General features: G+C 58.9%; 1 protein-coding gene across 2 annotated transcripts in view; it reads right to left on the bottom strand.

Moving 5' to 3' along the window:
- Positions 1–1,402: 1,402 nt before the first annotated feature.
- Positions 1,403–24,818, bottom strand: part of INTS1 (integrator complex subunit 1) — a 32,741-nt gene continuing 9,325 nt past the window's right edge. For both annotated transcript variants that reach the window (XM_012759304.3, XM_075995234.1), the window contains 35 exons: positions 24,555–24,632; positions 23,666–23,823; positions 22,937–23,033; positions 19,850–19,941; positions 19,602–19,662; positions 18,115–18,312; positions 17,719–17,848; positions 17,286–17,471; positions 17,063–17,212; positions 16,456–16,635; positions 16,260–16,364; positions 15,379–15,546; positions 15,186–15,297; positions 13,941–14,102; positions 12,963–13,109; positions 12,510–12,608; positions 12,094–12,218; positions 11,361–11,615; positions 10,597–10,756; positions 10,195–10,335; positions 9,690–9,873; positions 9,491–9,614; positions 8,832–8,962; positions 7,835–7,922; positions 7,535–7,761; positions 7,236–7,359; positions 5,883–6,016; positions 5,202–5,394; positions 4,581–4,708; positions 4,108–4,220; positions 3,264–3,377; positions 2,717–2,787; positions 2,277–2,368; positions 1,973–2,082; positions 1,403–1,831 (listed from right to left, as the gene is read on the bottom strand). In XM_012759304.3, coding sequence (XP_012614758.1) covers positions 1,716–1,831; positions 1,973–2,082; positions 2,277–2,368; positions 2,717–2,787; positions 3,264–3,377; positions 4,108–4,220; positions 4,581–4,708; positions 5,202–5,394; positions 5,883–6,016; positions 7,236–7,359; positions 7,535–7,761; positions 7,835–7,922; positions 8,832–8,962; positions 9,491–9,614; positions 9,690–9,873; positions 10,195–10,335; positions 10,597–10,756; positions 11,361–11,615; positions 12,094–12,218; positions 12,510–12,608; positions 12,963–13,109; positions 13,941–14,102; positions 15,186–15,297; positions 15,379–15,546; positions 16,260–16,364; positions 16,456–16,635; positions 17,063–17,212; positions 17,286–17,471; positions 17,719–17,848; positions 18,115–18,312; positions 19,602–19,662; positions 19,850–19,941; positions 22,937–23,033; positions 23,666–23,823; positions 24,555–24,632 — 4,753 coding nt within the window. In that variant the 3' untranslated portion in view covers positions 1,403–1,715. The remainder of the gene's footprint in view (positions 1,832–1,972; positions 2,083–2,276; positions 2,369–2,716; positions 2,788–3,263; positions 3,378–4,107; positions 4,221–4,580; positions 4,709–5,201; positions 5,395–5,882; positions 6,017–7,235; positions 7,360–7,534; positions 7,762–7,834; positions 7,923–8,831; positions 8,963–9,490; positions 9,615–9,689; positions 9,874–10,194; positions 10,336–10,596; positions 10,757–11,360; positions 11,616–12,093; positions 12,219–12,509; positions 12,609–12,962; positions 13,110–13,940; positions 14,103–15,185; positions 15,298–15,378; positions 15,547–16,259; positions 16,365–16,455; positions 16,636–17,062; positions 17,213–17,285; positions 17,472–17,718; positions 17,849–18,114; positions 18,313–19,601; positions 19,663–19,849; positions 19,942–22,936; positions 23,034–23,665; positions 23,824–24,554; positions 24,633–24,818) is intronic.

Below are 24,818 nucleotides of genomic sequence, written 5' to 3' on the forward strand. Positions count from 1 at the left end.
CCTGCACCTTCTTGCATTTCTGGGGACCTGTCCCCCCAACGGTGAGACCGGAACAGGCCACGCCCTCTGCTGGGTGGTCTGGGTTGCGGTGGCAGCATGTGAGAGCATGAGGATGGGCTGGTGGCTCTTACCCAAGCCCAGGGGGCAGGAGGCTTTGTGTGCGATGACATGGTGCAAACGGTGGCATCCTGGACATGGCAACTGCCAGCAGCCAGACTCGGTACCCACGACAGGCAAGGTGGTGGGGCCTGGCCCTCTAACCCCTGTGCCAGGCACTGCAAGCCACACAGTGAGGCCAGATAGCTGAGAACGAGGGCAGGGGGCACTCTGGAGCTTCCTGGGGGCAAGTGGGAACAGGCAGAACTCAGATGAGGCCCTGTACTACAGCAGGTCCTTAGGGGCAGCTTGCTGGAGCCTTGGGAGCAGGATGGGGTGCTCCCCATGTGGAGGGTGCCACTGCTGTCCCCACTTGAGGACGTGGCTAGGGCAGAGGGCCAAAGTGGGGCAGTGCTGTCCTGCAGGGCTGATCGGTGACCCTTGGCCACCAGGGGGCGGTTCCTACTGTTCACTTCCTGGCCAGCTGGCCTCTGAATCACTCCCAGGGCAGTTTTCTGCCCCTTCCCCATGACCCTAGTAGCCTTGGGAGATTGCAGGAGGGCAGATGGGTGGGTGCAGTAGTGGCTGGCATGAGGCCCTCAGGACAGTGGATGTGGCAGGAGGGCTGGCCCCACTGGCTGGGCAGGGCAGGGCTGGGGGCCTAGAGCCAGCGCCTCCCACTTGAGGGGCAACTGCCAGGCACCTCCAGAGGCCAAAGCAATCGAAGGACCACCGGCCCCAGGCCTGTCCCAGGGGCTTTTGGTAAGGGCCTGGGCTGGCTTTTCTAGCCAGAGTGTCACCTGGAGGCCCAAGTGGCTGGACCCTGCCTGGTGGGTCACCTCTGTGTAAGGAAAGATGACCTGTTTGCTGTGAGGACAGAGGGGGACAGCTCTAGCCCCAACTGAAAGGGGAAGACACGGGCTGGAAGAGAGAAAAGCCCAGTGTGGCCCAAGCTGATCAGTTTCCTCCACCCTGCAAATGGAGGCATAGCTGCCCGCCCTCAGTAATGGCAGGGCCCCCTGCCAGGTTTCACCCTGAGATGCTGGCTGACCCCACTCTGGGCTCATTTCTCAGCCCTCTGCAGAGGGGAACTGCTCTCAGTTCCTTCCCTCTGCCCCTGCTTGGGAAGGCATGCCCAGGCAGCAACCCTGGCTGCTTGGATTGTTCCAGAATGGGGCCCTCAACTCAGCTCCTGGAAAGAGATGCCGACAGCTGAAGATCTCAGCCTGCCCTTGGCCCCTACCACCCAGGATCCTCTTCAACCCCCTGGTGCCCCAGGTGGGGACAGCATACCAGACAGCACACGAAAAATCCATAATGTTTCATTCACAACTAGCCACACTCGCCACACCTGGCTGGCACACTGGCCTCCCCTTGTGCTGGGCCATGTACCCCCACTGCTCGCAGCAGGGCTGAGACCTGAGAGGTGTCACGGCCTCAGCAGACAGGAGTCCCCAATGCCGGCAGCTGCTCCCAGGCCCTGCCCAGCCTCAGGGTTCAGCACCCTCCGCTCAGCCTAGGCGAGACCACCCGTGGGACTGGCCCTCTGGGCCTTGGTCCTGGGGACCCCAGGCGCCATGCTGGGGCCCGAGATTGCTGTGCAGGTTGGCGTCACGGGCTCACATCACAGCCTCCATGTGTAGGATCCTCAAGGCCTCGGAGATTTGGGCGCTGGGGTCCATCTGGCCGTACATGCCCACGAGGAAGGCCCGGTGCAGCAGCACGGCCGCGTGCTCTGTGGGGGAGACAGGGCCATGCAAAGCCACACTGACCACGTGAGCAGACTTCAGGGTTCCTAACAATAGTGGTCAGGCAGCTTGTGGCAGATGCGCCTCAAAGCCTTTCTTGAGAGCCATCCATGGGGATGGTGGCTCACCTTGGCAGAGAAGGGTGTATTCAGGCAGGTTCCGGAGGGCCGTCTGCACCACTTCGAAGTCCCGGCTACCCAGGCAGTACATGAACGTGGGCAGGAAGTCGGCTGCAATGCTGAAAGAGCCACGTGCTTCGGTGGGCACCTCCCCCAGCCCGAGACCACACCAGGCCCCATCTGGACAAGGTGAGCTGATCTGCCTAGAAGCCTGCCTGGCCACTGCATGGGCCAGCAGTGACGTCCAAAGTAGTGTCAGAGGGCCTGGTCAGAAGGCCAGACCCTCTGCCCTGTGGGGCAATGCCGGGCTCACCTGGGGCTGTTCTGGATGGAGCGCAGGGCCAGGCTGAAGGCCAGGTTGCGGCAGGACTCCTCGGCCGAGCTCATCAACCGCTGCAGACTGGTCTGGCCAGGGCAGAGTGGAGGGTGTTAGCAGGGTGATCCCTCGTTGAGGGCCCAAACCCTCCCTCCTCAGCCTCTTGGCCTTGTGGTGGTCAATGGCAATGACAGGGGACTGTTCCCTAAGCTCCCCACTGGATGGCCAGAAGCACTCACTGCTGGCCACTTCCTGCCTGGGGCAGAGCCAGGCACCTGCCTTGGCACCTGCTGTGCTGTCAGCATCTGGGCCAGGGCCTGGCCCACGGAGAACTCTGTGGGGCTCAGGGCAGGAGCGAGGATGTTGGGAAGGCTGCCCTGGCCAGTGTCCCCATTACAGCGGCTGCTCCCAGCTCTCCCTGGCCCATCCTTGCTCACCGAGAAAAAGTTCAAGATCTCAGGTCTCCGCCGGGACATCTCGTCTATGTCGCTCAGAACCTCCAACAGGTCTAAGACAGGCAGAGGACCAGGTTGGGATAGGTCATAGCTGCTGGGGCCAAGAAGGACCCCTGTCCACTCCACCCAAGCAAGCCAGAGGCAAGGGGCATGTCCCCATGCACCTTAGGAGGGAGGTGCCAGGAACTGCTGTTAGCTTCCCAATCCCGTAGGTCGGCAACACCCAATGTGGGCCCAGGAAGCTTTCCCAGGCACGCTACCCCCGACCCAGACCTGCACTAGTCCCACCCACCAGACGCCTGTCCATCCCCCACGTGCTGACCTCCAGCAAGGGGAAGTGACTTGCAGACTCTGCCCCCCCCATGGAAATAGCCCACCCCTCCCATGGCTGAGTGGGGCTGTCCTGTCCCCTGCATGCCCCTGAAGTCAGTGGCTGGATGGCTGCTGCCTACAACCTCTGTGGGTCCCAGGACACTGGTGGCCAAACAGGCACTGACCTCATGTAGGTGACACCAGGTCCTCGACTCACCCTCGACAGTCTGGCCCCGGGAAAGCCTCTTCATGTAGGGGGCCATCTCGGCCATGGTCAGAGGGGTGAAGAGGGAGACACTGAGCAGGGGCAGGGAGCCAGCCGCACTCTCGTCTGCAGGGTGAGTGAGTCGGTGGGGAGAGGCCGGAGCCACAGGCGAGGCACCAGTGCTGCCCTCCCCAAAAGCACCTGGACCACAGTGCAGGGCCAAGCATGCAGCAGGCGCTAAGTGTGGTGGTACAAGAAGCCCACTGGGAGCAGCCTTCGGAGACTCGGCTCTGCTCCTCATGGCACCTGCCACAACCAACTGGAGAGCACGGCCTCCCTTCTCCTTGGAGCAGCACCTCGAGGCTGGAGCTGTTCCCTCTGCAGCCTAGGGCCTGGCACGTGCTCTAGGAAGGCGCTTGAGTGCCCCGTTTCCATGGAAAGCCCGAGTTACACGCAAATGCCTAGACTCCCACATTCCCAGGTGCACTCACTCGTCCATGGCCTGCTGACAGCACCAGCACAGGACAGACCCCACGTCACCAGGAGGTGGGTATGTGAGTGGGCAACTGAGGACGACCCCCGCCCAGCAGGGCCCAGAAGACTTCCTGGGGAGCTGACACCTGAGACGGGTGCCAGTGGGACCCCAGGGGCAGAGTCACTGCTGCTCAGCCACACTGGCCGCACACCAGTCAGTACTTCACATGCGTGAAATGGACCAGAGGCCAGTGAGGTCCTGGGGCCCACAAAGCCCCCATTGGGACACCAAGGGAGGTCCAGGGTTAGCTGTGCTGCCTGGGAAATCCAGACCCTTCAGGCTGGTCCCCTGCCTCTCTCGGCAGGTCCGTGGCCCACTCACCCTCGCCCTCCTCCTCTAGGCCCCGGTCGGCTCTGCTGGCCCTGCTGGGAAGGCTGAGCCCTGCGAGGAGGGACTTCAGCATCGCCAGGTCGCTGTTGTCAAAGGACAGGTCGCTGGGGAGAAGACAGCATTTTCACCCAAGAGAAAGAGGCAGGCGGACAGAGGCTGGGGGTGAACAGGGAGACGTGGGAGAAAAGCAGGATGCTTGGGGAAGGGCAGGCAGGAGGCTGTGTGTGTGAAGTGTGGCAAAGGGCCACAGGGAGAGATTCAGACAGCCCAGGTGCAGAGCGGAGCATCTGCTGCCACGGCCCTGCATCCAGAGCTAAGCAGCTCAACCAGGCCTGGGCCCAAGTGCCACTGACAGCATCTCTGCTCAGCTTGGGAGCTCCCTTCCCGGAACCCCTGTCCTCTGGCAGGACCCCAGCAGAGGCCCAGGATTCCTGGGAGCCTGCGCGGGCCAGGTAGGCACTCACTGGAGCGGCTCGGCGTGCTTCTGCAGGAAGGACACCGCTGCGGGGGCGTTGCAGGTGATGTACTTGTGGATGAACTGCACGAACTTGCTGATGAAGGCGGCCAGCTGGCGGGAGGACTTCCTGTAGTTCTGCAAATGGGAAGCCAAGCACCTTGGACACAGTCACCACACCCACCTCTGCCAACCTTGACAGTCCCAGAGGTGCTCAGCCACGGCCCTCCCCATCTTGGGCTCAGGGCGCAGACACACAGGTGCCCAGCTGGGGCACTTGACAAGATGGGTTATGGGCTCATCACGGACCGAACAATGGCATGCAGAGAGCAGTCTTGAGGTCTGAACTGGGCTTCTTGGGAACGTGGGGCTCCAAGCACAGGAGAGGCTGGGAGGCAGGGGGCTTCTTGGGGTAAGAGCCCCAATTGAGCAGGGGAGGCAGAAACTATGGGACAGGCAGCCTGGCCCTGACTATGGGGCTCGGATCTCCTGTGGTGGCGCTTCCAGTCCCGGCTGGAAAGAGTCCTGGCTAGGGCCATGGGGGCAGAGGCAGCAGAGCTGGGGGAGGGATCCAGAACACTCGGGCAGGGTCCCCACAAGAAGTGATGAGCAGTAGGAAACGGGCACGCACCAGCAGCAGGCGCACGAAGGAGCGCAGGCAGTCCCACAGCGCCCTCTGGTGCTCGCTCCGAAACACCAGGGGCTGCAGTAGCTCCAGCAACCCCAGCACGTGCAGGAAGAAGGTCAGGTGGTTCTGTTGCCGGAACTCCTGGAAGTTGAGGTGGGTGCGGCCGTGTAGGAGTGCAGCGACCATGGGAAGGTGTCTGGGGATGAGATACCGGGCGAGGTGACCACACCCAGGCCCCCAGCTCACATACACAGCCCCGGGAGGGCGCCCACCAACGTGGCTTACTGAGCTCCAGCACTGCGGGTCCAGGAGCAGCTGGGGAGCCAGGGCCTGGCACCATGCTACCACCACCCTCACCCACCCCACCCCATGTGCTGGGTGGCCTGGAAGAAGGGGCTCCTCTGGCCTGCCACACTGGAGTCTGCCTGGCTCCTCCCACCTGGGCTCAGCCAAAGGCCAGCAGCTGACCTACCCTGGTTGCTGTGCCCCAGGCAGGGGCTCTGGTTTGCCCACGTCAGGTTCTAGCCACTGAACCCTCTTGTAAACTAAGATCTAGAGTGGGAACAGGACTCAGAACACCCGCAGAAGAACCTGCTTGGATTTGGGAGCAGGAAGGGCAAGGTTGGTACGGTTAGACCCCAGGCTCCCCCAGGCTGTAAGTGGCCAAGCCAGGCTGGACAGTACCTGAGCAGCAGGATGGGGTGGGCCACAGCCAGCTTCCGGCAAGCCATATTGGCGTCTGCCCCTCGGTTCTCGGATGATCGGGAGTCACTGGTATCCGCAAGGAAGGTGATGACACGGTGGATGAGGCCGTCCAGCTGGGCGGAAGGGAACTCTGAGGCCCGGGGCCACCTGCCCCACACCCAGCCTGGCTGCTGGCTCTGACAGGGTGACGCTGCACTTAGAGGGATCACTCCCTCCCGGCCTCCCAAGCACCTCAAGAGCTTAGGACACAGCCAGCACCAGATATGCTCAAACAAACAGCACTGGAAGTTAGCCTCTCAATACCAAATGCCAAATGATGTGTCGAGTGGGAAAAAAAGCCAAAATTGCGTATGAAGTATCATTTCAACCCTATAAAGTAATACATAAGTGGAAAAAGACAAGAGAAATGGAGAAAAGCCAACTTTCCCTTGATCACACTGAGCAAAGGGCAGGCTGCAGAACCACTGGATGGCCAGGGACAGGGAGTGGGCACAGGAGCCCCGGCCCTCCACTCCTTGGGGCACACTAGAGAGAAGTGGACGCCTGTGCATGAGCCCTCACAGCAGCCGTCCTTGCCCCAGACTGGAAATGACCCAAATGTCTACCAGGTGAGTGGATAAACCAACCTGCCTGTCCACATGCAGATACCACTCAGCAATGAGATATGCCTGCTGCAACGCAGTGGACCTCAACTCTGCTGAGGCCTAAGAGCACCCACTGCAGTTGTATTGACTCAAAACTCTAGAAAATACAAATAAATCCATGGTGGCAGCAGAGCACTAGTGGGCTGGGAGGCACCTGCAGGGCCCAGGACCCTCCTGGGGTGCTGGGTAATCCACCTGTGGTGGTAATCCACCTGTGGTGATAGTCTCATGGGCACACCTATGTCAACACCTAACAGACTGGCCACTACATGTGTGCAGCCTCCTGTAGGCTAGCAATGCCACAATTGTCTCTACTCTGTAGCCCACAGGGTTTCTACAAGAAGAGATTCCCTCCGGGCCCCCAGGGGACGCAGCGGGAACGGGTGGTGGAGCAGACTCCGCCCTGAGAGGAGGGCGGGCAGGCAGGGCCACTCACACATCACTGCTCTCACTATATCCCGTTTTTTTAAATCTGAGAAAACGCATTGCTCCATGTCCTGGTTTGGGTGTCTATCACCCTGCCAATGCAGGAGAGATGGCCACGGCCACCTGTACCTCCAGAGCCTCAAGAGCCACTCCTCACAGAGGAGCCAGGCTGCTCAGGGAAAGGCAGCTTGTCGCTCCCGCCCTCTCCCCAGCCAAGGTGCGCAGGATGTCCAGCGTGCAGCAGGCAGAGCTGCACCCTCACCTTGCAGATGCTGCTGCCAGTGGCAGCCTCACTGTGCAGCAGGACCTCAGGCACGGGCACTCGGAGCTCTGGCCGCTGCAGGTAGAGCTGCAGGAGCAGGTCTCGGCAGCGTCTGCCCAGCACACTGAAAGAGACGGGCAGGATTTGTCGGGTGGATGGCACAGGGGCTGGGCTGTCTGCCGCAAGCTGCTCCGAGCCACAGGCCAAACCTTGCTGAAGGGAGCTGCTCTGCCCAGGCCCTGACTTGCCCGCAGACCTCACAGGAGGGCAGCACCCCAGGGGGATGCAGCCATAAGCACCTGTCCCCCCGCTGCTGGATGCAGCCTGTCAGGTGCTCGGAGACTCTCTTGACACCTTCGTCGTCCCCGCGGCAGCAGCTGAGCAGCAGAGGCAGCCGGGTCTGGATGAGGCTGCAGGCAGCGGCGTCCCCGTCCTGGCTCCTGGTCTCCGCCTCAGCCAGGATCAGCTCCACCAGGCTGATGAGCTCCGGCGCCTGGACCCGGAGCACCAGCTCCTCCCGCCGCTTCTGCAACCAGGCACCCACTGGTCAGCCCCAGGCCCGCCAGCCCTCTGGGGCCAGGCCACCCCCAAAGACTTGCCTGAGGTGTGCGCTGGTCCCTGCCCTGCCAGATTCGAGGTACATGGATACAGGCCCAGAGGAAGTCCAGGGAGGCAGAGGGGTCAAATCTGGAAGGAAGCAGGAGTTCCAGCTGAGCACATGGAAGCATCTGTCTAGTGTGGCAGGAAGCAGGTTCTTGGGAAGGGCATTCTCCGGGTAAGGCCACCAAAGCCAGCCTGAGAGATCCCACTCTGCCCTCCTATGTGCCTCAGGCAAGTCTCCCAACTGCACCCCATGGAAGGAGGATGGACACTGGCCCTGCCACTCCGCGGCCCGCCTGAGCTGAGGTACCACTGGGCCTGGAGTGCCCTGCAGTGCTACCTCGGGGGCGCCTCGCTCTCTCTTCTGGCACCCAGGGCATCGTGTGGACACCAATGCTGGGCTCCTCTTAGACACACAGAGAGGCCGCAGCCCGTGACAACTCCACTTTCATGACTGCTTCCCCTTGTGGTGTGTGGGACAGGGCCAGCCAGAGCAAGGACCCGTGTATGGGAGCCAGTGATGCTGGGCAGGGTAGGCCAGGACAGGGTCTGGGCCCCCAAGGAGGCGACACCCCCACAGGACCCCTGCAGCCTGCTGGCCACCCTCCTGGGGCACCAGGGCAAGTAAGGGCCTTGGTCAGCCAGGGTGCCTGCCGTTTCTGGGCAGAAGAAGCCACTGTGCCGTTGCCCAGCACTGAGGACGCCAGGAGGCCCCCTGAATGAGCTGAGGGGTCTCCAACACCAGCAGTGGGGTACAGGGTCAGACACCCCTAGGCCCCTCAATGCTGAGGTTGTTTATCCTGAGTTCCGTGTTTATCACGACCAGCCAGAGCAACACTGACATCTGTAGCCACCAGAACAGAGCCAGCAACTCCCAGCACAGGCACACACACCCCACGGCCATCACGCCATGCCACAGCAAGGCTGAGGTGGGTGAGAACCTGCTGAGGGGCCGGCTGCCCTATGGGCACACGGACAGGCAGGGAGGGTGCCCACCTCTGCTCCCGGCTCTTGCCCAGCAGGACGTGGATGCACCGGTGCAGCGTGGACCAGCTGGACTGGTGTGTGAAGAGCGCCAGCAGGTATGGGCGGAATGATGGTACCTGGGCACCGGCAGGACCTTTGCCCTAGGAAGGAAGGAGGTGGATGGTCTGCTGGGTAAGGTCAGCTGACAATGTCCAGTAGAGGGGCATGGGGTGTGTTTGCAGCCTGACAGGCGGCCTTCCCAGGAAGGAACCTGTGCCTCGCCCATGTCACCCAGAGCAGCTCTGGGTGGCCGCTCACATTTCCTGCCACTTCCACACAGGAGCTGCCACATACAGTAGAAGTGCCCCCGAGGCTTCACCCAGCCCCTCCCTCCCCCGGGCTGGTGCCTCGCACCTGCTCTGCCTACTGTTGACCACAGCCCTGCCCTTGGGATGACCGTAGCTCACCCCCACCCCGCCTGGCCCACAATCACGTCTGGGTAGTCAGAGTTGGCCGAGGGGCAGGTGACCCAGGCCTGGACTCTGCTGAGCCAGTGGGGAGATCCCTCTCTTTCTCTGCGCTGCCAAATGGGCAGAAGGTCTGAGAGTGGCAAGGGTGCCACAGTCACCGTGAGCCCTGTCCCAGGCCACGGCCGCTCCCTTGTCCTGAGAGCCAAGCACAGACCCCACCTTCCTCCGGGAGAAGAGCAGCCTCTGCTGCAGGTCGGGGCAGCTGCTGACCACCTCAGGGTCCAACATCTCCAGCCAGTCCACTAGGAGCCCGGACGAGGGTCCCAGCTGCATGGCCTCCAGGCTGCAGGGACAGATGGGGCTCAGGGGAGGGCTGCCAGGGGACCCCTCTGGGCCCACCCATGGCTCCCCAGCTTACCTGCCACCATCAGTGCCCTGCTTCCCAGGGGCCGGGGGTTCCTCCTCCTGCAGCAGCAGGGAGCTCACCACCACAATGGGCTTCGAGGCCGGAAATGGAGAGGCAGCCTCTGTGGTGGCAGAGCAGAGTGCAGCCAGCAGCTCCTCCAGGTGAGGGGACCTCACCTCAATCAGCCCCTGGAGGACTGTACAAGGGAGAGAGACATCCTGGGTCACTGCTGGGTCCAGGAGGCTGCCAAGTGGTGCTAAGCTCCCCAGTGCTGGGTGTGGAGTGCCTGGCTGGGGAGCATAGCAGGGCACATCCAAATCCTGCTCTGCTACAGTGATGGTGGTAGTCCCCCAGGGGGATGCTCCAGCCCATTCCCAAGAAGGGCCAATGTTGGGGCAGCCAGGAGGGGACCTCTGTGGACACCTTGCAGGGATGCCGTGGAGTAGTCACTGCCACCCCCTACTGTGTGGCCAGAAGGCACCTGTCTCCAGGCTGGGGTTCTCAACAGGGACAGTACCTTTGCTGAGGAGCTCTGGCTCCACACTGCACTTCTCCCCAGACCTCAGGGAGGCAATGACAGCCCGGACGGCAGAACTGACCACCTCCAGGTCCCGGCGGAAGGACAGGGCCTCAGCCAGGTGCAGGAGCCCGCTTCGCACTGCAGGAGAATTTGTGTGACCACCATTGGCTGTGGCTTTACCCTAGCTCCTCTGAGCATGCCCCGTCCCAGGAGGCCCCAAAGTGGAAGGACTCCCCTTGGTCTACGTGGGCACCTTCACCCCAAAGGAGCCCATGTTACCACCAGGCCTATAGGCACCAAGCTGTTCGGCCACTTGCTGTGAATGCCAGCCCAGTGCCTGGGTTTCCCTACGGGTGCCAACCTGCCCCACCCCGCATGCCACCCCAGCCCTGCCCTCACTGTCGCTGATCCTGCGTCTGGCAGAGTACTGGGTGGCAAACAGCTTGAGCTGGGCCTTGAGAGGCCCGTCCTCCACGGCAGGGCTATCCAGCCACTGCAGCATCTGCATGAGCACTTTGAGGAAGAGCGAGGAAAAGCCAGTGTCCTGGGGCACACAGCGCTGTGGGGACAGCCAGTAGAACATGGGTTATACTTGCCAGAGACAGCCACAGCCCTGTACAGCAAGGACCCCAGACTCCTCACCCACCAGTCTCTGAGGAACCGGGAACCAGGAACCCGAATCTCAAAGAAGGGGCTGAGAGGCTGGGGTGGGGCCTCACAGAGACTGTCGCTCTGCAGCAGGACTCACCCCTTCCCATCTGCCTCCCTGGCACATGCTCAGACAACCCCATAGAGACCCTTTCAAAGCCCTGCAGCTACTGAGGTGTCTGAGCCCTGGCAACTTAATTTTCCTATGGTTCACAGATAAAAATGAAGAAATACAAATAAAACAAATGAAAGTCACACATGAGCACAGGGAGACAAGATGGATGAGGCAAGATCGCTGAGCCCAGGGGGCTGTACACAAACAGCAGGGCCCGAGCCAGCCCCATACCAAGCTTGCTGGACAGTGTCCACATTGCTCCTCATGCAGGAACTAAGAACTGAGGCCCACAGGGCAGCCTCAGGACACCCGGGACCCTCCTGGGTGGCCGAGCCCTCCACCCTTCACCCTCCACCCTCTACTCTTTTCCCTTCCCTTGGTTCCCGCCGTGGCAGAGCACCTGGTACTGGTAGAGCTGGCGCATCAGTGGGCAGGCGAGGAAGTGGCTGCGGTGCATGGACAGCACCAGGGCGCCCCCATGTGGGGAGCTGAGCAGGGTGGCCATGGCCTGCAGGAAGCGCACCGTGATGCCCGGCACCTCGGGGTCCCCCTGGAGGACACGGGCCAGCTCCCGACCCAGGGCCTGCTGTAGGGCGAGGGCTGCAGGCCGGGGACCAGAGCTCTGCCAGCGAGGGTCAGGATTGAGCGGGAAGATCTGGAACAGACCAGGCGTGGGCATCAGGAGGCTGCATGCCCCTCACATGGCTCCTGTGACAAGACTGTGTCCCCTGTCAGGTCCCTGTTCATTTGTGGTCTCAACCTTGTGGACTGACAGGCCCAGGGCCTATGACATCTGTGCTGAGAACTGCACAGTGGACAACGGCATCTGGAGCCAGCGAGGTGCTTACCAGGCCCTCCTGTGGGGAGGACATGGGCTGGGGGCCACAGGGAGCCCTGCAGACTTCAGCTTTCACACACACAAAACAGGACGCCGAGCAGAGGGGCATGCAAGGACGGCAGGGAGGGCACCCTCCCTTTCCTCCCACACAGGCCTGTGCCCCAAGAAACTCCTCTAAGAGGTGGTGTGCACACGTAAGCACAGCGTGCCAGCATCAGGTAGGCACATGCATAAGGCTGCTACATGCATGCAAGAGGGGCACAGCTGTGGGATTCAGGCACAGCGCTGTCAATACCTGCAGGAACAAGCCGGCCAGGTCATCCTCAGGGCCAAGCACTCGGATCTGTGTCCCTGCACGGGCCCTCCCCTGGCCCGGTGGCTGCTCTGGGCTGCTCTTTGGTTTCGGTGCCTCTGCGCTGTCTGCAAGAGAAAGGGGACCGTTGTGGCTGGACGCTAACCAGCTCCCAGAAGGGGCACTGTGCAAACCAAGCCCAGTCCTGCCTCGGGCTGTCACTAGAAAGCAGCAGCTGGCTCCTGGGCATCTGCACTCCCTGGGGACCCCAGGCCTTGCTCAGGCCCACGAGGAGGGCTGACTTTGAACAGGAGCCCACACCTTCGCCAGAGGCAAAGGCTGACCAAAGAAAGAGCCAGGAGCCTCTGGGCCCCAGGGAGCCCTGGGCACAAATGTCATCCATCGGGAGTGTACTATACCTCGTCGGGGGGGCAGGGAGGCCGTGAGCAGGGAGTGGAATGTCTGGCCTCCAGAGGCACCTCTCTCATGCTGGACCTCGACCAGGTGAGCCATGTAATCTGCAAGACAGCAGCCGGGGGTTAGTAACAAGGGGCCAGGGGGAGAAAACACTTCCCTTTCCCACAGTAACCCGAGCTGGGATGCTCCTGTCCACCAGAGCATCCCAAGACGGTGGAAGTTGAGCTACAGGATCTCCCAGCAAGGATCAGCCAGTGTCGAGAGGCCCCTTCAGCCCCTCAAGGCCTGAAGACAAGTCCAAGCAGGGTACCTTGGCATTGACCCTCCTGCCCACAAGTGCCACCCACACCTACACTTGACCTTGACCCCCAACGCAGCACGAGGGCTTGGCCACATGGGGGCCCAAGCACTCGGTCAGGACGTGATGCCAGACAGGACAGAGCCCTGGCTCTTACTCTTGTCCATGATGTTCTGTTCCAGGGTCTGGGGGTCGTGGGCCACCGCCTGGTCCAGGTACTGGAGGAGCTTACTCATGCTGGACACGGGGATGCCGAAAGACTGCACGAACAGCAGCAGCTGCTGTGGCTCTAGGTCCTGTAGAGCTGAGGGCGGCACTGGCTCAGTGGCCCCAGAAACCTGGGGTGATGTTAGCTTGGCACCACCCCACCCAGAGATCCTGGGCCCGAAGGAGGGTGGTAGGGGCTCCAGCACACCCCCGGACAGCAATTTGGAGGGTGGGGTGGATGCTCTGGAAGGCTCACAGCAGCTGCAGAGGCGGGAGCCTTGACAGAGCAGGAGCCTAACAGCATGGCATACTCCCCACCCCCAGCTGCATGCAGGCCACCGCGCACTTTTCTCTTGGCGCTCGGCTGCCACACTGTGACCCATGAAGTCATTGATGGGTCTCCATGGCATACACGGGTCCAGACTCCTCAGTGTACTTCCTTCACTGGACTTCCCACGCCAACCCCACCCACTCACCAAACTGCCTCCCGAAGTCCCCCACCCTGCCCAGGTGCCAACACCACTGACCTGTGCTTGCTCAGGTCCCCCATCTAGCCCCTCACTCCAGTTCACTCCAATCCCCCAAGTCCTCTAAGAACTAACTCAGAGGCTCCCGCCACCTGCCCTGCTACCCCCAACTGCTTTATCTCCTTTCTGCCCCTGACCGCAGGCCCCTGGGCCTGACCAGCAGACCGCAGGCCACTCTCAGCAGGGTGGGCACGAGCTGCACTGGGGCTCCTCCCAAAGCCTGGCACAGGGCCTGGCGCAGCCAGGACTGAGGAAGCATCTGCAGGATACAGGGGTATCTAGGAGCCTCCCAGAGGTCCGAGAGGCCACCAGCCTGTCCTCGCTCACCTGCAGCAGCTGGAGCACACCCAGGCCCACGTGCCAGGCCCTCCCCTCACCCCAAGCCCAGCCTGGGTCTGTACCTGCGTCCACCAGGCGAGGGACCTCCGAGCGGATCATGCGCAGCTTCAGCCAGTCAGGCAGCAGCAGTGCCTCCTCAGACGTGTCCACCAGGAAGGCGGTGGGCAGGGGCTTCTTTTCCGGGAACCAGATGTCCAGCAGTGCCTGGAACTCACTGTCACCGGCTTTGGGGAGGATGATGGGGTGAGCAGCCTTCCAAACCTCAAACCCGAGGAGCCCCAGGACCCCAGAACAGCTCAGCACCAAGACCAGAGAAACCCAGACATCACTTGGTGTAAGTCCTCCTTCCGGGGTGGGGGGAGGGGGGTGGCGGAGGAATGGAGGCTTTGGAGGAATAGGGGAGACAAGTGCTGCACGAGTACTTACTACATGCCAGGTGTTTTGCATAAACTGACATACTCTGCGTTTGCAGCCACCATGAAGGGCAGGCAGCTGAGGGACAGAACCTCAAGACAGAGCCACTTGCCCCAGAGGATTAGTGTGACCACAGGAAGGCCCTGCCTCTGGATTCAAGTCTGCCTGGCTGGACCAACTCCCTTCCAGCTCTCCTCCCAGCTCTCTGGCTCCACAAAGCCAATGGGAAACCCAGCAGGCCCTGCCTGCTCCCACTGCCCTCCCAAGAGCAGCACCTGTGACCACACACCTGGTGGCTACCACCTCTGCCGGCCTCAACAGGATTAACCACTCTGGCAGGGGGTTCCATCCCCTCTGTCCCCTCCTTGCACCATCAGATCAGTGCAAAGCTGCCCCTAGCGGTCAGCCAGGGGGAGGGGGTGGAAGATTGCCAGGCGAAGAGGACTCAGCTGGCCTGGGCTCACCAGGCTCTGTATGCTGCCACCACCAGCAAGTCCTCAGGCCCACACACCTTGGGGCTCCAAGGCTGAGACCTGAGGCACATCTGGGCAGCTGCGTGCTGAGAAACCCAGAGCTTGTTGCTTGGCGGTGAGAACAAGGATGGTGCCCTGGCACAGCCTCCTGGGCACCAAGAGTAGGTGCACACACCTGGGCTGGGCAAGGCCTACCACGGGCAGGTCTCACAAAGCACTGAGATAAGTGAGGATATACTTTAACCCACACTTTAAAAAACAAGAAACTGAGGCACAGTGGTTAAGGGAGCTGCCTAAAGCCTCCGGCCAGTGTGGTCCTCCCGCCCTGCAACTTCCTGCCTAGAAAAAGAGCACCAGCAGGGCAGGACATGACCCACCTGTGCAGACCACGCAGGGGCTGCCTGCCTAGCTGTCACTCACCTCGAGGTGGGCCGAGTGTCAGCAGGATGACCATGGCGTGGACTACGAGGATGTGCATGGTGGCCGTCTCCCCACTGGTCCAGCGCAGGAACACCTGGTCCTGAGACTCCGACTACAGGGAGAGAAGAAGGAAATGAGGGTTGTAGGGGGACTATGGGGACCCCAGGGCCCAGGCACTGAGCGGCCGCCTTACCCAGCTATAGACCTCCTCGCCCTCCTTGCTCTGGCGCATGCGCCTCACATAACGTGAGAAGATGGACAGCAGGGCGCCCAGCACAGCGTCCGACGCAGCGCTGGAGGAGAGCTTCGAGAAGAGGTGGGACATGATGGTGGAGCGCTCCACGACCAGCCGCGCCACGTCCTGGCGAGAGAGGGCAGAACCGTCAGAGGCTCCCTGGGGCCTCGGCAGATGCAGCTCATCGCAAGGCTCACCACGACCTGGGCCACACTCTCAAACCACAAACTGCCAGGAGCGCTGGTTGTCCCAGCACATCTGTGCTCACAACGCAGGGCCTCACTCAGCTGGCACCACAAGAGAGCAGACAAGGCCTTTACAACCTTGGGAGAGCAAGCACACGGCTCTCACAGCCAAGGACAGTGACCGTGCCCTAAAAGCAGACACCATTGCCTACTGCCCCCCACAGTGCAGAGAGGAAGGAGGAAACCGGCCCACAGACATTGTCCCACAAGCATCAGGAGCATGCACTTTTCAAGGCTAAAATGAAAGGCCATCATAAACCACCCAGACACCATATTTAGAAATTTGCAATGATACTGATGAGGAGCCCAGCAAGAATCCCCCCAGGCTGTTCACTGGCACAAAATTCTGAGGACAAAGGCCTCAAAGGCCACCCAGGCCTCCTAGTCCCAGGATACCTCATGGTCTGGGGAGAAATGCTCCATGGAATCAGCAGTGACTAAGGAAGAGACAAAGATGGCCAAGCCTGGTGCCACGCTGCACTCCCTCCCACCCTCAACACCTCCGTTGGTACAAGGAGCCTCCAGCCCAGGACACGGACTACTGGCCCTGACCCCCAGGGCCAGGTCCCTGTGCCAGCCTCACCCCCTGCTCACCAGGGCCAGGTCACTGTGCTGGCCTTGCTCCTCCACTGGCGTGTGCTGCGACAAGTACACCAGGTATGCGCTGATGGTCTGTGGGTCGGTCTCCATGTGGATAGCCTGGGAGGGAGGGAAGTGCTGTGCGGCTCCTCAGGGCAGGACTGCTGCTTCGCTGCCCAGCCGTCCCCACAGCCCCGCCCCGTGCCCTCACCTGCTGCAGCGCCAGGGCGGTGGTGCTCCGGACACTGTCAAACAGCGGCAGCCGGGGCAGGTCCCTCAGCAGCCACTGGTAGCCCTGCAGCAGGTCTGCGTCTCCTGAATCTTCCTCCATGGGGTGCTCCCTCTCCTCCCCATCCCGCAGGCTGCCCTCCGACAGCACCAGCGACAGACCCTGTAAGCAGACACGCGGGCCTAGGTCCAGCCCCGAACTAGGGGAACAAGTGCGTGCCCTCAAAGCCCTGTGTAGAGACTGCCGAGCTCCCCAGGTGAGGAAGACTTGCTGCTTCCCTATCAGAGTGACCACAATGACAGTTGGGGAAAAGGGGCAAAAACTGCTTTCTCTAAAAAGCTTCTGTTCAACACCTTTTAAGATTCCGTATGTACCAATTTATTAAGTCACTCTCGGAATACCTCCCATTGCCACCCAGGGAAGGGACAGTAGACAAGTGACAGAGCTTTGATGCTTCAAACTTTACCAGTGGCATCCTTTCTATGCATGAAAATCAGTTAGAAAAAAGTCTGGGTAGACTAAGCATTCATTTAAACACAAAGAAAGAGCACACATGCGCTGAGTCGGGCAGGCGGCCTGCACGCCTCACCTTCATGGCCAACACCCTGGAGGCCACCTGGGAGGAGCCGAGGCGCCGCAGGAAGTAGTCGAGCACCTCGCACGTGGTCTGCTCGTCGGCCTTTGGGCCCAGCAGCAGGTCCTGCAGGCGGCCCAGCAGCTGCCGCTGTTTCTGCTGTCTCTGTAGGGACATGAGAGGGGCTCTCAGGGGCTGTGGGATGGGGCCGTGGGCGGGACTGTGGGTGGGCACGCACCTGCCGCTTCTTGGCCTTTTGTTCTCTGCTTTCGCCCTCATCTTCCTCCTCCCCAGAGGCAGTGGCAGCGTCATCAGCAGCGTCATGCAGCAGGAACTCACACAGGCACTGCACGGGCAGCACATCCAGGGAGCCCTCGCTGGACTGCACCAGGTCGGCCAGCCAGGGCATGGACTGCGAGGAGGCCTGGGGGATGACACAGTGGCCCACACTCAGCACCCTCCATTGTCCAACACCACTTGCTGCCAGTCCCCAGCTCTGGCCGAGCCCCGTGGAGCATCATGCTGCCGTGTGTGTCCCGTATGCAGGTGTGCTCTGCCCTCTTCTGGCAGTGATGCTACTTAATGCCAGAGCCCACGGAAACCTTCGGAACATTCCAGCCCCACCCCCGAGACCTCTGTCTCTCCCCCAGAAGCCCCGAGGCAGAACGCACCTGCCTCTGGATGATGTTGAGGAGAAAGTCGGGGCTTCGGCTCCGACACAGCAGGTGCCCGAGGCGGAGGGACTGGTTGAGGCCTTTCACCTGATCCAAGACGTGAGGGGGGGGCCTCCGGGGGGGCCCTCTGGGGGGTCACAGAGGACATGAGTATGTCAGAGAGCCACGCTCCGTTCAGCCCCCAGCCGAGGAAGCACTTCCTGTGACTGAGGACATGTCCTGACCTCAACTGCACCAGGGCCTGGCTCCCCATAGGACTAAGCCAGTGACTTGGGGACCAGGTGGGGCAGGCATCTTAGAGTCAGCCCCACATCCTCCTCTGGGCCCTGTCCTACCCACATCAACCCCCTGCCAACCCCAAGTCGGGCTGTGTGTGGGCACGGCGGTGCATACTGGGGGTCTAGGCTGGTGAGCTGGGACAGGAGGAGGCTGCTGCTCTCGGTGATGGTCTGCTTGGTGGACGCAGCTGCCAGGTGCCCCTCGAAGGCCAGGATCTCCTGCTTCTCCCGCTGAGAGATCTGCAGTTCCCGATTAATCATCTCTGTTCGGGTCTCCTCGTCCGTCAGGGTGCACGGGGGATAAGAGTAATTGCTGGGCCAGACAGGGAGGACTTGTTACCTGCCCATGTCAAAGGCTTGCTCCTATCAGACGGCACTCAAGGTCAAACAGGGTCAAAACGCATAACAACGCTGCTGCTGTGGCTGCCTGGCCCACAGCATAAGCTGTCAGGAGCCAGGAGCATCGGGGGTGTCCTGGTAGGGCCATCCCCAAAGCTTGTCAAAGCTGAGACCTAGCAGAGAAGCTGCCTCAGCATTCTCTGAAGAACCCAGCCCAACTATTCACTCTCCCACAGGACGTGACAGCCCTCGTCAGGACCAGTCCAGCTAGCGTCAGAGCCCCAGAGCCTCTTCCCAGGATGCCACCTCTTCCACACCACTCGTGCTGGGAGCCCTGCTTATTGCAATGGACCCAGGCAGGCCTCCACCTACCCTAGGGGTCCTCCAGGGGCAGGGACTTGCTGTGCCCAAAGGCATAGGTGACTTTCTGGGATGCGATAACAGTCAATCTCTTTTCATACATTCCAGAATCTGTCTCCCTATGCTGTCCCTCATCTGGGTTCTGTCCCTAAGGTCCCACAAAGTCAGCATGCTCCTTCAGCCATATGACAGCCCTTGGGAGACGTGAAGGAAGCAGCTGTGTCTCCTGGCCTTAGGCCACAGACAGGTCCAGTCACAACACCACAACCAAGCACAGGGTAGGTCCCCACACGCCACAGCTACACACACATTAGGTTCCCATGTGCCACGGCTTTAGGCTCTGCTCTATCCTGGCCGCCGCCCTCTGGGAAATACCCTCACTGGCTGGACTAGACAACTGTCCCCAGAGCACATCGCGCCCTCACCCTGTCTGGGCACAAAAACACTAGGCCGAAGCTCACAGCGAGCTGCAGTCACAACAGCCCCTGTCTGCATAGAACAGACTGGTGAAGCTCACCTGCTGCCGGCCCCAAGAAGGGGTCCTGGTAAAGCCCAGATGGCCCCTTTTACTGCCCCATGAGGTTCTGCGTCACCCCTGGCTCCCAATTCTTTCACCACATCCTCCCAGTGTCACAACATCTACCAGCCTGTGCCGTCCCACTCCAGTGGCAAGAGTGCTGCCGGGCAGGTGGTGGACCTGCAGGCCTCCCGTGGGCTTCCATGGTACCTCAATCCATACCCCCCAACCCCCAGAGCGGGAAGAAAACACCAAAATGTGACAGACTCAGATCCAGAACCTCCAGTCCACAGGTAAACCCAAACCAGGGATGAGCATAAATAAGACCTGGCCCCGCCCTTCCCGCACCCTGCCCCTGGTCCTACCGAGAAGACATATAGACTCACTTGGTCATCACCATTTCCATGAGCATCTTGAGGGTCGGGTACTCCTCCCAGGCAGCCAGGCCTAGGAGACAAGGCAAGAGCAGAGGATCTGGCTGGGCTACCCCACAGGCACCAGGCGAGACCCCACCCTCACCCATGTCCTCATCAGTCCCCAGCTGGGCTGGATCCCAAGTCCTGATGAACAAGCTGCCCCAAAAGGAAAGCATCAACGCGCGCCACACGCCTATGAGCTGGCCAGAAGTGCTCACCGATGTTCTCGGGGTTGAAGGCAGCGACGACGAGCAGGAGCGGCCAGGCCTTCCAGTACAGGGTAGAGATGGCAAGGTTCGGGGGCTGATACCTGAGAGGCAAGGAGTCAGGCGGCACCTGCTTAATGACCGCATTGTCCACACTAGTGCCTCAAAGCCCCCTGCCCCTTCCCCCGCCCCCAGCACTGTCCTGCAGCAACACCTGCCCAGGCACAATTTCCCATCTATACACTTTGAACATTGGTAAAGTAATAAATGCTCAATAAATGTTAGTCACCATTCTTATTCTTTACATCAACAAACAAGAAACAACTTTGGTATCCATCAATGTGCAATTATAATAGCATTTAAAACGTCACATATAATATAATCATCATTAAAGCACAGTCCTTTCAGGTGGTGAAAGATTACAGCCTCTAGAAAGAACGCAGTGAGGTGAGACAACCTGTAGCAGTGTGTCTGCCGTTGAGTGGAAGAGACCCCACCGGAAGGCAGAGCAAGCACCAGCAACACATGAAAGAAATGCAGAAAACTTGCCAGCAGCAGCATCGTGGAGAACATGATGCTCAGGTATAAACTGAACAAGAGAATTTCAAGACTTCTACAATGAAAACTGCATGAAAGAAACTACAGCTCTAGACAAATGGAAATACAACCTATGAGAGCGAGTTGAGATCTGTATCATAAACACAGCAGCAATGTAATCCCTACAAAATCCCAGCTGGCTTTTTTGCAGAAATTGATGAACTGACCCTAAAATCCACATGTTAGTGCAAGAACTCAGAATGGCCAAGACAATCTTAAAAAAACAAAGTTGGAAGACTCACACTCAATTTCAAAACTTAACACAAAGTTATAGTAATGAAGACAGTGTAGGCATAAAAACAGACGCACAGACTCATGGAACAGAACTGAGAGTTCAGAAACAAAACCTCACATTTATGCTCAATTGATTACTGACAAGGTGCCAAGACCATTCAATGGAGAAGGAATGGTGTTTTCAACAACGGTGCTGGGACAACTGGACATCATCACGCAAAACATGAAGTTGGGTCCCACAAACACCGTGTATGAAATGGATAGTAGATCTAAACATTAAGAGCTAAAACTATAAAATTCATAGGCAAAAACAGGACTAAACCTTCATGAGCGTGGGTAGGCAATGCACAGGCCACAACAGCAACAAAAAGATAAGCTGGACTTCATCAGACCACGGAAGAGAGTCAACGGAAGAGTCGGGAACTCACAAACACCCACGTGTGTGATTTCTGATCAAGTGCCAAAATCATTTAATGAGAAAGAGCAGGCTTTCAACAAATAATGCTGGGACAACTAGACATCCCCACATAAAAGAATGAAGTTGGACCTCTGCCTCACACTGTAAGTAAATCTAACTCAAAATGGAGTAACGACTTAAATGCAAGAGCTGAGGCTTTAAAACCCTTGGAAGAAAATAATAAGATTAAATCTTTGTGACCCTGGATTAGGCAATGGTTTCTCAGATATGACACAAAAGCACAGAAACCCCCCTCCCCAAAAGACAAATTGGGCTTCATCAAAATTTAGAACTTTTGTGTCAAAAGACACTATTAAGAAAGTGAAAAGACAACCCATAAAATGGGTAAAAATAATTGCAAAGCATTGGCTGGGCACGGTGGCTCACACCTATAATCCCAGCATTCTGGGAGGCCAAGACAGGAATATCACTTGAGCTCAGGAGCTTGAGACCAGCCTGAGCAAGACTGAGACCCTGTCTCTCCTAAGAATAGAAAAATTAGCTGGGTGTGATGGTGCCTGTAGTCCTAGCTACTCAGGAGGCTGAGGCAGGAGGATCCCTTGAGCCCAGAAGCTCAAGGTTGCGGTGAGCTATGATGACGCCACTGTAGTCCAGCCTGCACGATACAGTGAGACTCTGCCTCTTAAAAAAATAAAAAATTAAAAAAAAAATCTCAGCAAAGAACCTGAATACACATTTCTCTAAGGGAGATAAATGCCAATCAGTACACAAACAGGTATTTAATATCATCAATGATTAGAAAAATGCAAACCAAAACTGAAATGTGATATACCACCTCACAACCACCTGGATGACTACAACAAGAAAAATGGGCGGTAAGTATTGGTGACAACATAGAGAAACTGGAATATAAGATGAAGCAGCTGATGCAGAAAAGTTTCATGGTTCCTCAAACAGCTAAACATAACCCAGCAATTTCGCTCCTGGTCACCCATCCACTCAAGAAAACTGAAATCACATGTCCACAGACTTGTACACACACGTGCACAGTAGCACTGTTCAAAACAGCCAAACAGTGGACACTATGCAACCTCTACCAGCTGGTAAGTGGATGAAGCAAGCTATGCAATGAGGTCTAGCCATACAGTGGAATGTTAGTTATTCAGCCACAGAAAAGAATGAAGCACCAATACCTGCTATAACATGATGCCCTGAAAACACTGTGCTCAGAGAAGGAAGCCAGCCACAAAGACCACATACTGTATGATGCATTTACATAAAATGTCCACAGAAACTAAAGCAGATTAGGGGCTGCTGAGGGTGGGGGGCATGGAGTAGTGGGGAGATGGGGAGTGACAACTAATGGGTGGGTACGGGGACACTTTTAGGGGACAAAAAGTTCTAAAATTATAGTGAAGATTGTACATCCTGTGAATATAGTAAAAAACACTGAATTGTACACTTTGGATAGGTGAAATATACATGAGTTATATCTCAATAAAGCTGTTAAAAAATAGAGCATAAACTTATTGCTGTGTAAAATATAAAGCAGGCACATTAATAAATAAAGGGAAAAAATACAAATGAGTTGGAGACACCAAAGAGAAGATAACAGGGAAGTGAATCACTCACACCAGGCAACAGTGGGGAAACAGAGGCTGTGTGTCATTCAATGCCCACTTTAGTCTCATAGGCCTCTGAAAATAGCTCACCAAGAGCTCACCCCTCAGGGAGCCAGGGGGAAGGGCAGGCCCCCGATGGGGAGCAGGTGGCTGCAGCCTGGCCACAGGGGGTGCTATGGGGACTGCAGGGGTGCCTGACCCCCCAGGCTGAGGGCACACAGGTCTTACCCGGGCGGGAGCTGGATGTTCTCGGGATGGTGGTAGGTGCACAGGTTCAACACTGCGTCGATCAGCTGGATTCTCTCCACCTTTAGCACTTCCACATCTAGAACCAAGAGTCACACACACCCCAGCATTCACAACCACTCCTGGACAGCCAAGGCACAGGGTCTGGCCTTGGGGTATTGGAGATGGAGAAGACAGGGCCTTGCTAGAGCAGCACAAGTCCTGGCTGGGGTGGCAACAGAAGGCAGGATGGGGCGTGGGGAGCAGAGGTGAGGACACAGGGCAATACCAGGGCAGGAACTAGTAAGCCCTTGGCTCTCACAGAAGGCTTCAGAGCCTGGTGACAGTGCCAGATTTCAGAGCACCTTAAAGGAAAGGAGAAGAAAGGAGGGAGACAAAGGCTTATGCCATGGTTCAATCAATTGCGCTGAGGAGTGCAAATTCCAGGGCAAATCCCAGAATGCTGCAAGGACTACATGGTTGCCAAAGACACAAGCACACTTCTGAGTACTCAGTACCAGGGCCTGAGCCTCCCAGGGAACTGCCCATTTATGGCTGAGTAGAGGGGCACGAGCCTCAGCTGAAACACAGTTTCCTCGAGGGGAGGTAGACACTGCTGTGGCCCCAGCACCCAGACAGCTTCTGCAGGCTTGAGGGAGCAGAGGCTAGCATGGGACTGTCACCCAGAGGGGTCCAGACAAAGCCCACAGCGGAGCCCCAAGGGACCCTCACCATCTGCCTGCACAGCCGCGGCTCGCTTCACCAGGTGGTCAGCAAGTTCCATGGCATCTGCAGGGCCCAGTGGCAGCTCCCGGGACAGCCCGATGACCAGGATACGCATCAGGGTGTCCTCCAGGATGGGCACCTCCGAGCAGAGGCGCAGGAAGAAGCTGTGGGCAGTGGAGGGAAGAGTGACTTGGTAGGGGCCCCTTCAAGCCTGCAGGACCCCTGCGTGGGGCCGAGGACAAGGGCCAGACTCCCTGCAGCCAAGCACCACAGCCAGCGGAGGAGGGGCCGTCCACCCACCCACATCTCATCGTGGAGTGGGAAGCTACCCGACCTTTTTGTGGCCTTAGCAGTCACATGCGTGGTCACTTATTCCTACTGATAACAAGGGAGAGGCTCTGCTATCCCACAGAGAACACTGAGACACTCTCGCCCTGGAAGAGCTCAGAACACTGAGACACTCTCGCCCCGGAAGAGCTCAGAGCCGGGTGGGCAGAGAGAGACCACACATAGCCCCCCAGCACGAACAGAAGCGTCCAAGGCAGACAGCCTGGAAATGGAGCCTAGGAGGGCCGAGGGCAGCGTGGTTCTAGAACACTTGGGTGAGGAAGGACAGAGTGCGCAGCTGTTGAGCAGCAAGGAGGGGCAGGCGGTGTGTGGAGGTGTGTGAGGGTGAGGTGGGTGTGGGAGTCAGGTGGACATAGACGTGGCTGCATCCCTGGGAGTGAAGATGACTTTGGAGACACCAACTTGGGAGAAGAGCAGCACCCAGGGCCACGAGGAGGGATGGGATGGTGGCCGCTAAGAACACAGAGCTTGCCCCAGATCCTAACAGGATCTTTCTGCGGCAGATGGTTCTGAGCACACAGGAGCCCTGGCCCGCAGGCTCACTCACTTGCGGTCACTCTCAGGCGGCCAGTTGTCCCACTTGTAGTACGTCTCCGGCTGCTCTGTGAACAGCACCTTGTGGAGGCTGTGGGGCAGAGAAGACCCACCAGTCAGGACGCTGGTACTTGGGGACCCGCTCCACCCCATCAGTTCCAGGAAAGGGATCCTCGTCTCTCATGGGCCTGACTCAGGCAAAAGCTGTCGATGGGAACGTGCTCGCAGGCAGGAGCTGCTGACTGCTCAGCACGGCACCTCCTCACAGAACCCACCA

Source organism: Microcebus murinus, chromosome 19 (genome assembly GCF_040939455.1).
Source record: "Microcebus murinus isolate Inina chromosome 19, M.murinus_Inina_mat1.0, whole genome shotgun sequence".
NCBI classification, from domain to species: domain Eukaryota; kingdom Metazoa; phylum Chordata; class Mammalia; order Primates; family Cheirogaleidae; genus Microcebus; species Microcebus murinus.